This window comes from Poeciliopsis prolifica, unplaced genomic scaffold (assembly GCF_027474105.1).
Source record: "Poeciliopsis prolifica strain line A6 unplaced genomic scaffold, Auburn_PproV2 SCAFFOLD018, whole genome shotgun sequence".
NCBI lineage: Eukaryota > Metazoa > Chordata > Actinopteri > Cyprinodontiformes > Poeciliidae > Poeciliopsis > Poeciliopsis prolifica.
In genome coordinates this window covers 6413651-6425528 of record NW_026562393.1, presented here as the reverse complement: position 1 = coordinate 6425528, position 11878 = coordinate 6413651, and the positions used below count along the sequence as shown (strand labels likewise).

General features: G+C 39.5%; 1 protein-coding gene across 1 annotated transcript; it reads right to left on the bottom strand.

Moving 5' to 3' along the window:
* Window positions 1-8569: 8569 nt before the first annotated feature.
* foxi1 (forkhead box i1) lies at window positions 8570-10070 on the bottom strand. Its single transcript, XM_055042831.1, has 2 exons — window positions 9446-10070; window positions 8570-9311 (listed from the first exon to the last, which is right to left on the bottom strand). Exons 1-2 carry the CDS (start codon window positions 10041-10043, stop codon window positions 8830-8832), a joined length of 1080 nt encoding a protein of 359 aa, XP_054898806.1. The 5' UTR covers window positions 10044-10070; the 3' UTR covers window positions 8570-8829.
* Window positions 10071-11878: the final 1808 nt, after the last annotated feature.

Here is an 11878-nt window from a genome sequence, read left to right as displayed (position 1 = left end):
ATTGCTGAGATGTAATTGTGAATAATTAGAATAAACCAATGACATCAGATTGAAACAACAATAAAACTATGAAGATGATTATTTGTATTTTTACAAACTAACTTGTCAATTTAATCAGAAATTTAAATGTTAGGCAATTTAAAATATTTTAGTATACATATGCTTAAACTGTTAAATCAAATTTAACAGTTCCATAATTTTCAAACACATTTTTAAATTTTTGCCCTATGTTCATGCTATAATTCAAGGATTTATGGGATTTATGAGCATTTATGAATGACTATGGGATTCTTGTGGAGCTCCTTGGTTTGCTTATGGCTCTGGATGGTTTTCTACATCTATTGGTTGGTGTGAGAGATTATTTTAGCTACTGCTGCCCTTTTAATGTATCTCATCCAATCTTCATTTGTAGTGGTAAAGAAAAGTAGTGGTAAAGAAAAGAAAAAAAAAAACAAACCTCTTGGTTTGTTTTTAGTTTCCTGGCAGAAATAAGATTTCACTTTAAATCCTGTGATAATTCAAATGTTTTGTGATGTGATGTGATGTAACAAATGGCTTTCATTGGATTTTTTTTTGTACCTTTAAACCTGATTGTTTTGTGCAAAAATAAATTTAGATTAACAGCGTGTAAACTACTAATACAAGCATATCTGACACCAACAACCACGCCACAACTAAAGTCACTTAAATCCTCTTTCTCCACCATTCTGATGTTCAGCTTGAGCTTTAGCAAGTCAGCTTGCCAATATCCAGACAGTGACAGAAGAACAAACTGCTCCAGGTGGGCTGCATCTTTTAACAACCGAAATTTCCTCTGATGCAGATTCCCTCCTCTGAAAACCTCCAGCACTGACTGACGCTCACGGCACAAGATAGCTCGAGGATCCCCCTGAGTACCAAATGATCTACTTCCTTTCGTCCCACTGGAGCTGGTAAAATAGATTCCCTCTGGATAGCTGCTTCCTCTGTCATCTGTCACCCCTTCCTGTCGGTGATGAGCAAGTAATGACAGCATGCAGGTGCTGCGATCCGGGTGGTATCGCAGCAATGCGTCTGCTGCAGGAACACAGAGATGACAGTGAAATAATGTCTCTCCAGATTATTCCTTTGGTGCAGGTATTGTTGAAGGACCTAAAGCTCTGAGCAGGGGGGAAATGATTACACATTGGCAGATACTCAGATATTTGTTCTGCTGCACTGCGCCTAGAAATTGATGTTCCATGAATGCTGGATATTGTTCTCATAAGGTCATGGTTTGAAATTCCATGAAGGTGATGAATGACTGGAGATTTACTGAACAGCTTAAGAGAAACTCTAACATGTCGGAGAATAGTGAAGACTACCATATTTAGAAAAATTAATGGAGATTGGCTGGAAAACCATTTCTATACCAAAGAAAGAGCCTTCAGATTAGCCAAAAACACCAGGAAGGTCCTTTCTTGCTTGTCAGCGGTGTGTGAAACTATTGCCATGGGTTGTTATGACAAAGGTCATGGATAACGGATGATCTTCCCGCAGTTTTCTAATGTGAGAACAAAGACTGTGTCCAAATATACTGGAGTTAAAGAGAGAGGGGGGATAGGTTACACTGTTTGGGGGATAGGTTTTCCAGACAGAGCGACGTGAAGACAGGCCCCGGCTGTGGATTTACTGGGAATCGTTCTAGTCCGTTAATCCTTGTATCTCTTTGACTCTTTCAGCGGCTTTCCTTAACTGGCATCCATGACAACTCTGAAGTGGCTTTACTTCCTCTGATCCTCAATAATTCACACAAAACCCTTTACTTGTAATGAAACGCTGATGGCAGGAACAGTGAAGCATCCGTGCACAATCAAATACTATGGAGTTGCAATAATGCAGAAATCTTAAGTTAATATATATACTAAGCTGAAAAAGTAAATTGTTGCCTCCTCAGTAAATGGCATCCCCCAAAAATGCACTTAAGCACTTAAGAGAAATTCAGTTTTTGTTGCAGCTGCATAATTTCACACTGAAAATGTTAGAAAAATGTGAGCATTTATTTTTTGACAAGGGAACAATTCCTATTGCAAGTTGTCTTTTGTTTTGGATCACTGTTGAGCAGAGAGATCAAGTGATACACCACTTTTAGTTTCCTGGCAGAAATAAGATTTCACTTTAAATCCTGTGATAATTCAAATGTTTTGTGATGTGATGTGATGTAATGTAATAAGCTTTTGAAGGACTCAGAGAACTTTCATCTTACTCATAAGTCGACATGAGTTATTTATCCATATATTAATTCTTTGTTTTGATTGATCTCAATGGTGTTTGTGGCTGAAAATCAATCTTGCTTCATCTGCACAGAGTACGCAGCTCCCAATAGCGTTTAATAAGCAGACGTCCACTAATAGGATGGTGGGTCTGAAATGACTCTTTCCTGGCATGGAGATAATAACTTATGGATTTAATGGGGACTTAATGAACTCAAGATGCCACTCAGTCTCTAAAAGACAGCAGCAGGGAGATGGTTCTTTATGTCCCTTACTTTCCTCTATGATCTCTGTGTATCAGGGCAGTTCTCATTGTCAGTTTTTTTTATTGTTGCTCTGACTGAAGATGTTTTTGCTAAGCAGGTATTTTCCTGAAGTCATTGCCTGCTGAATAAAACTCTAAATTTGAACGGGATGTTAACAGAAGGAGTGGAGCACACTTTATAAAAAAAAAAAAGACAATTTGAATAATAGTGCAGGGATATTTGTCCCACATTTTTTATGTGCTGCGAACAGCTGAATAGTTTGTTCTGTATAAAATAATCCATATGTCTGCTCGTTCGGAGCGGGGTTCTCATGCTGCTGTCGGCCCATACGTCAGGCCTTTTATGGCCCCGCGAACGGTGATGGATGAAACTGAATCAGGTCATGCCACTTGATAGACATTCTCCTCAGCTATCATTTGCACCCTCAATCCTTTTTAAGTGTCGTGCAAAACTGCCCCCTGTCCCGACACCCTCCTAGCTGCTTCCTAAGAAGCTGTCGTCATATTGTTCTGTTTAATATTTAACTTCCTCAAGAAATTGAGCTGTAATACAAGAAATGATCCCTGTAATGCCCACTGACTGCTACAAACAGATGTGGAGATTTCAGGGTAGATCCAGACTCTAATCAGTGTCTTCATGGCAAAGCGATCATGTTCTGCACCAAGGTCAGGGACAGTGTCCTTTTTCATTTCCACCTCTGATTTACCTGTATGGCAGCATTATATGGTCTGTGGAAAATTACAAGGCTATGGATCTTATCTGAAATCCTCAAATGGTTTACATCTTGATCAAAATTCCCCCAAACTTTTACCAAACACTGGTCTGCAGAAAGGGTTTCAGAAAGTTTCACATGGAGCAAAATGTCTAGTCTTAATAAAAATAATAATAATAATAATAATAATAATCATATACATAAACCCCCCTCAACACTAGAGCATCATAGAAGTTATATTTGTTTTAAAAAATAAAGCAATGTAATCATAGAGTGGGATATCAGACCAGCAAAAAGCAGTCTCAAAATATAATCATTCATTCATTCGTTCATTCATTCATTCGTTCATTCATTCATTCATTCATTCATTCATTCATTCATTCATTCATTCATTCATTCATTCATTCATTCATTCATTCATTCAAACATTTATTTTATTTTGGTAAACTGTCCACATCTACAAGATTTCAGTAAATAAATTTCTGAAAATCACCTTGTTGGTGTTAAAACAGCATTTTAGGTCAAACTGACACAGATACAAAAATGGCAACAAATTGTGTTTCTATGACAGCTTCATGGTACAGCTTCATTTTTTCTTGTTAAACATTTTGCTGCAAACATCCTGTAAATTCAGGAGCATTATTGCAAAACCATTTTCTCATTTTGTCACATTATCGCCACACACTTCGACGCATTTTATTGGGGCTGACCAAACCAAAACCTATCATGTTGGTGTCAAAAGTGAAAATAAATTGCATAGTTTCCAACTATTTTTTGACAAAAAATCCCAAAAGTGTGACATGCATTTATATTTAATCCCTTTAGTTCTGAAACCCCTAAATAAAGTCTACTTCAACCAACTGCTTTCTGCATCCACCTACTTGGTGATACATTTCAAGTTTGGGCAAACACACAGCAAATCCAGCTATTTTGTTTCAGGACCGGTTTGTTAGAGGACATCAGAAAGCAAGAAGCATCAGAAAGAAGGAATGCAGCAGACATATTACAGATTATGGCTGTGGACAGGTTTAAAGCCGGGTTATGATACAAAACAATATCCCAAGATTTAAAGGTCTCACAAAGGACTATTTTATTGATCATCTGAAAATAAAATGAAAATCGTGCAACTACCAACCGGAGAATCTGTGGCAAGACCTGAAAAGATTTGATCTTCACAGACACTCTCCTTCCATTCTGATTTATCTTAGCAGAAACTGGTCAGGTATTGGACAGACACTGAATGACAATAGCATTGAAAAGGAACAGCTGAGCAAGACAACTTTACAAGCCTCCACAGTCTGTTTTCTTGTAATAAAAAAACAGAGAAATCAGGAATGATTATAAGCATGTGCACAAATTTCTAGTCCCATGAAGGAAGAAGCAGTAAAATAATCCACTTCTCAATGGAGTTCTTCACTTATAAGCCAGCATCACCTCTGGAGAGGCAGCCCTTTGAGGACAAAACCCATTATTATGGGTTTAGCCCACGAGGCATGTGGGTAAGAACCTGGGGGCCACCCTGATGATACTGAGGCATTCTATTGGGTCTGGGTCTTTAGTCCCCGGAGTCAGGGGCCCCTGAAGCAGGCATGGTGCTGAGACATGGTGGCCTGACTGATATTCATGTGGGCCAGGTGAATGTGCCCTTCAGGCACAGCTGGGGTACTGGAGCGTTACGTTTCTGAGAAATAAACAGAATGAATCAATCTTGGAAATGTAGGGGTTGTAGTATGGAGTGGAGGGTGTCAAATACTGCATGCATGCATTTCTGGAGTAACTCTGAAGCTGTTACGTTAAATGATCTCAAATGCTATTTTGACAGGCTTCAATGAGATATTTTATCTGAACAAATAAAGTATGTAACCAGATACGTCCATGTGTTTTATTGAGATTTGTATGCAAAAGACCAACATAAAACATCACACAGTAAAGAGAGGTATGTGTGGCAAGTTGAGATTGTTTCACAAATAAAAATCGAACATTTGTATTCAGCCCTTTTTTCTTAGATAGCTCTGAAATAACTCGCAAACAAATGCCTTCAAAAGTCTCCTAAGTAGTAAGCACCAAACCAGAGACAGAACTGATCACTGAAGGATGGCGGCGGCATCTGGTAACTCTGCAGAAATCCACAGCTCAGGTGAATCTGTCAACAACGACTTACAGTCCACAAGTCTGACCTATGAATAGAGGTAAGAAGAAGAAAATGCTGAAAGTCTCTTTGCAGTTTGACCCAACCACATAGGAGACACAGAGGTCATGTGAAAGAGATGCTCTTGTCAGATGACAACAATGGAAACTTCTTGGCCTAATTGCAAAATCTAGTGGAGAACCGATAAAGCACGTCACCCTGAAGAGGACAACGTCTATGGTGAAACACGGTGGTGGCAGCATCATTCAGATGACATGCCTTTCTTTAGAGGTGATAAGGAAGCTGGTCGCAGTTGCTGGGATTGTGGACAGATTTACAAACAACCAGAGATAAAAACTCTAAAAAAACTTTAGAGAGAGATGAAGAGTTTTCTGTACATTTCATCTTTCCTACAATTCACAATTGTGAACTATTTTATTCACAATTATATCCCAATAGAAATTACTTCCCGCATCAAATCCCAGTAAAATACACTGAGAGTTTTGGTTGAAATTCAACAAAATGTGGGCCAGTTTGAACAGAATGAATACCTGTGTATGAACTTGTAGTTTGCTTACATTGGAACGCAGACATAAAGGAAGGTAATCGAGAGTGAAATGATTTTTATATGATTAACAGGCAGCCAAATCAGTGAGAAATTTTGATTTAAAATTATTCTTCCTCTATGTTGCCATCTGACAGAATAATTCAACTAAATGACCAGGACTTACTGGTAATCTGACCTAAAAGGCCTCTATTCACTCAACATGATTAGGTTTTCATCAGAAAACTTGTTACTGTGAGAACCAGCTCCTGGATGACAAAAATCCTCTTTGTCTGATCCGTGGCCTTGCTCCGCTGATAATAGAGCAAAATGTGGCCTGGTGGGGTGGGGGATAATTTGTTCCCAGATCTTCAAATTGTAATATTTTTATTTGAGCCCAGGAGGGGATCTGTTCAATTGCCAGCTTCCATTGTACCCTGACCAGGAGCACGAAAGTCTTGTCAATTAATTTTTTCTTTTATTCCAGAGCACGTTGTGCCTGAGCGCATTCAATTGTCAACCAATTAGGAGGTGTTTCCCGTTGTTTACATGCTTTGATTCCGTGCGTATGGATGTTGTTAGAAAATAATAGCAAAGGAGGGTGTTAGATCGCATGAATGTTTCCTCTGTGTGGCCCAATTTGGAGTTTCTATCCCAACAACAGCACAACAAAACATGCACAACATGCATTTTGGAGAGAAAAAGCATTGCGAATGCCAATATTTTGGGTGTTTTCTTACTATTATTATTTTCAGGCTAAACCGGCTAGCAGGCGCCTCCAGCTCAGACAAAAAACTGAACTTCGCTGAAGTAACTTTAAAGCTCTGATCGCATGTTATTGGGGTTATTGGAAGTGACAAGCGGAAAATGTCTGTCTTACACACCTTCCTAATTCCAGCCACTTTTCTCTGAGTTTCCTGACAAGCTCTTGTGTGTGCTGGTTCATTTAAAACCTGTTTTAAGATGAGGTCTTTTTGTATTATTCTGGGGTCAAGTTGAAACGAAGATTTAAACATCTCAGCAGGAGGTCACAAAAATATTTGAAAAGCACAATTTAACTTTCAATTTAAATTTCCTCCAATAAAGGAAGGAGCTCAAGGACCTTTTGTTCTTTGATGATTTCACTGTCCAATTATAAAACCGCCACACAAAAGGTTTAACCAAGAAGGAAACCATCAGAAAGTTTCCAAACCGGTGCCCAGTCTAGAGAGAGGCTTTTGATTTTCAGGTGGGACAGAAATAGGCATTATAGGATTTTATAAAGGGATGTGCCTTTGGAGAATGTTGATCGATAATATTTATTGGAGTAACATAATTGCATTTCCCTACATTTCATCAGAATATTATTTTAAATGGAAACAGCAGGCACAAATGACCAACTGATGCATACAAATTAATGTATGGTTGATTAAAAATAAAGAAATGGCTAAAAAGCAGAATGCTCTGCTGTGTACCAAGAAATTAAACGATCAAACATACTAAGACACAGCAAATGGGAGCAGGATGGCCGTCTCTAGTAAGATAATTTATGCACTGAGATTTCTATCAATATGAATTTAATAAGCAAATTTTCAAATTATCTGCATACAAGTTTGTCTGTAGTGGAAATTTTGGATTAAACAACAGCTTCAGAAAAAATGCTCCACTGAAATCTGATGGTCAAATAAATGACTTTTATTAAAGCATCCTAGTGAGTTTAAATAAAAAAGAAACAAGTCCTGTTTTATTTCTTATGTGCAAAAATAATTTCTGTACAAAGATGTCTTCATTTTCGAGACAAAAATGAGCAGCTACAATAACATTTGAAAAGTAGAAATAAAACAAATGATATGCACCCATCAGGCCTGAGTTGAACAACCTCAGTTATATAAAAATAAAAATGCTGCAAGTTCAAATTTGTGTCTGATACAATTACAAGTAGTTTTACTTGAGTAAAAGGTATTATAGCAATATCCATTCAAGTTAGCTGCAATGAGGTAATCCAAACCAGACATATTTACATAAGAAACATGAAAGCCTCTATGACAAGAAGCGCCAAAAGTGCCAAAATGTAATAAATCCAAAAAAATCTTCGTTAAAATGAAACTGGAAATAAGTTAATGTATTTTTTTCATGCAATCATCAATTGGGAGATTGATGATTAATTTGAGGCCTTATTCACCAAGTGGAAAAAAAAACAACTATGGTAGTCAGAAATTATCTCATGATTTCTCTGCTGGACAGCATAAACTAACATAAACCGTTAATGTGGTTTGTCAAAAAAACAATGTTATCTATTACCTGCACAGTTCTCTACTTCAGAATAATTGTCTCACCCATCGACTGATAAGCAAGTCAGGCAAATAAAATGAACAGCTAAAAAAAAAATTGTTTTGCTCAAATGTTTTGCTCAATACAACAGAGTTCTGAAAATACAAGCATAAGAAATTATTTATTTTATTATGACCATAGTATTTATTTATTTATTTATGTGGCACCTGTGGTTCTCCACAGATGCCACAAGTTTGTTTAGTAAACTTTTTTGTTTAGATGTAAAAAAAGTGTGTAACATTTGACAGAGTGAAATGATGTATGTGTGTAAATTGTTTTTAATTCATACGTAATTTATTATTGTGAAATTTGGCACTTCTTAAATTTCACTGCACAGTTATTCAATAAAAGAATTGTGATTCCTCTCCCACCCCCATTTTTGTTTGTCAAGTATGTTAAAACATATTTGGTACAATGCAAATTTGATGAATTGATAGATATCTATTTTAATTATTGAAATTGCCACACAGAGCCGGGTTGTCTGTCCAAACTCGAACACTAAATATTGCCGTATTTAATAAATATGTGGATGTGTTTGTTTGTTTTAATTACCGACACAAATGCTGTAAACAGTGTGATTATTTATTTATCCAAATATGGCACTTTTGGAGCTCCATACCATAGAAGTGGCACACAGTCTAAACCTCTGTTCCCTCCCGGTTGTATAGTAGATTATTTACGCTGAAGTGGTTGGAGAGGCTCTGCGCTGATGTATAATAGTTCATTCTGTTGTCAGAGTTCAGGGGGGAGATTAAGGAGGGACAGTAGGATCCCAGTCCCGTCATGCCTTCCCTGCTCTGGGTCAGTTCCCCAGGGGCCCCGGAGCCGTCGCTGCCCGCCAGCAACGAGTTGACGCCCGACACGAAGCTGCTGAAACAGGGGCTGTGCTCCGCGGAGGGAGGCGGCGACGACTTTGGCTCCGTGGAGGCCGGAGATCCGTGCAGGCTGGACGGGGAAGGCGTCAGCAGGCTGCCGGTGTCGGACAGTTTGTGCGGAGCGTCCTCTGATTTGACCGGGAGAGACCCGTTTATATCCGATCTCCTTTTTCTCTTCCGTCTGAAGTTCCCGTTGTCGAACATCTTCTCACAGTTCGGGTCCAGAGTCCAGTAGTTTCCCTTCCCTGGAGTCAAAAATAACGCATTCATTATAGAGAACAAACCTCAAGCTGTCATTATAAATAATAATAATAAAAAATGTAATCAAAATGTGTAGAAAGTGTTAGAATTAGTTTGGTAAATGAAGCTGCGGACGCACCTGGGTCGTCCTCATCCCTCGCTACCTTCTTGAAGCAGTCATTCAGAGACAGGTTGTGCCGGATAGAGTTCTGCCACCCAGCTTTGCTCTTCTTATAAAAAGGAAAGTTGTCCGCCACATACTGGTAAATCTGACTCAGAGTCAGCTTCTTGTCCTGTGCGCCCTGGATGGCCATGGCTATCAGGGCAGAGTAGGAGTAAGGCGGCCTGACCATCTTGAAGAGCTCCTGTTGGCTGGAGATGGACAGCCAGCCCAGGTCGGCGCCACCGAACCCGGAGGGAGTCGGGAGGAACTGTCTCTGGTTCGAGCCGTACCCGGGCTGCATGTAGGACGAGCTGTTGTTTCCAGGGAGGTACGGAGAGGAGTTGATGGCCGGTCCATTGAGCCACAGGTAGGGGTTGGCGGACGGGGAGGTGTAGTCACTCAGACCGTAGCTGGAGGAGTGGGCCGCAGGCCTCTGCGGGTGGTGGTGAAGGTTCTGCTGGTACACGCTGTAGTTGTCGCAGTAGACGGCCATGTCCAGGAGCTCCTGGGCGCTGTGGTGCTGAATGGGGCTGGTCTGGTGGTTGGAGGCAGGCTGGTGTCCAAAGCCGTTCATAATCCACCCAAACCAGAGTCCCTGAAACAAGTGCCGTCTCTCTGTCTCTCCCTCAGGACTGAAGCCACTCTCTAAAGGGGGAGTATTTATGCGCAGCGCCCCGAGCCTCTACAGGTAGCCCCGTAAAGGAAAACTTTTTGGATGGACACACCCCTCTGCTCAGTCTTGTTGTCCTCAAGTCTTTATCCAACCAATCCACCCATCGAGGAGTTTTGATACTTTGCATCATGCTTCATGTGTCTAGAGTCTAGACTATTCAAAGAGGACCGTGCGTAATTACGCACACGCAACTCCTGGCAGTGGTTGTTTGGAAACAGCGGAGGTTGTTCCATGAATGCGAACCACTTGTTTTCTGTTCATACCGCAAAATACAGATCCCCGCAAAAAAAAGGAGACTTGTCAATAAATAGATGCATACAGGATTTTAAAAAAATGCTTTTCACTTTAATGTGGACCTTGTGCCAAAATATTGGAAAACACTCTCTTTCACTAGAAGAATTGATTATAAATCTCTTGTGTGTCAAATAATGTTTATTCATGACATGTTTAATGCTCTCTCTTTCTCACACAGATGCACATGCACATGCAAACAAACTGTAGGACAACAAAATAATGTAAAAGATAAGCATATTGGTGCTTAGAATAACAATAGATTATTGAATTCAGATTCAATACACTTTATGGTAAATGGTCTGCACTTCTGTAGCGCTTTATCAAGTCCACATGTTAGCTACATGGTAGCCGCAGCCGCTCTGGGCAAACTGACAGAAGTGAGGCTTCCATGTGCCAGGGCCACTGGACCCTCTGGACCCTCTGGACCCTCTGACCACCACCAGCAGGCAGGGAGGTTAAAAGTAGACTAAAATGTCTGCTTTTACATCCTGACAAGACAGAAGTTATTACCTTTAGATGAAATCATCTGAAAAAGAAACTGCTTGGTCTGGATGGCAATAAATTGACCTTTAATAATAAAGTGCTGTTATTTTTATCACTGATTTTATGTTTTTTTTTTTTTTCATCTCCACTGAAGCGACACTAGTCATTGGAGAATATACCATAAAATTAGGCAGGGTAATTTCATATCAAAAACATTTTGCTATAACAAGCAGTTAATTGATATGCAAGAATCAGCAATACAAGCTGGTTTGTTCAGGAGCAGCCAGTCAAAGACACAAGCAAACTAAGCAGCAAACCTACAGATAACTGTCACCAGGTCAGATCTATGAACCTAAACTGGTTCACCTACTGAACTAAAATTTTAGTATATTAACTTTACATGTGATAAACAGGGATCCGAATTATACTGGAGCCTCATTTAACACATCACATCAAAAATGAGTGTCAGCTCATTTTGGTTTATTTTTAACATTAAGAAGCTTTTGTTGTGGAGCAGCCAGTGGAATAAAAGTCTTGTTGCATAAAACATTGTTCTCCTCAGGAAGTAACTAGTTCTGATTGACTGAGGGAGAATTCAGCTCACTGCTGCTGCACTGCTGCTGCACCAGTTTGATTATTTGAAGCTATTTGTTCTTCAAAACCTTCAAATCTGAAAGCGAACTCAAGCAAAACAGATGTTTTTTTTCTTGAACAGTGACACCAGCTGGAGCAAAAATGACTGAGAATTATTAAATGAGTCTGCAATTTAATATAACATAATAAGTCTATAGGGTATATTAAATGTTTACCGTCTGGATGGATCATATTTAAGTTTATATTTACAACCCCCCAAAAAACATACTGAGTCTGCAGTCATCCTAGCGAGTGGTGGGCTCTGCCCTGCAGGATGCGGCTGGACTACCCACACACTAATCGGGGGAACATTCCTCCTCTCCATG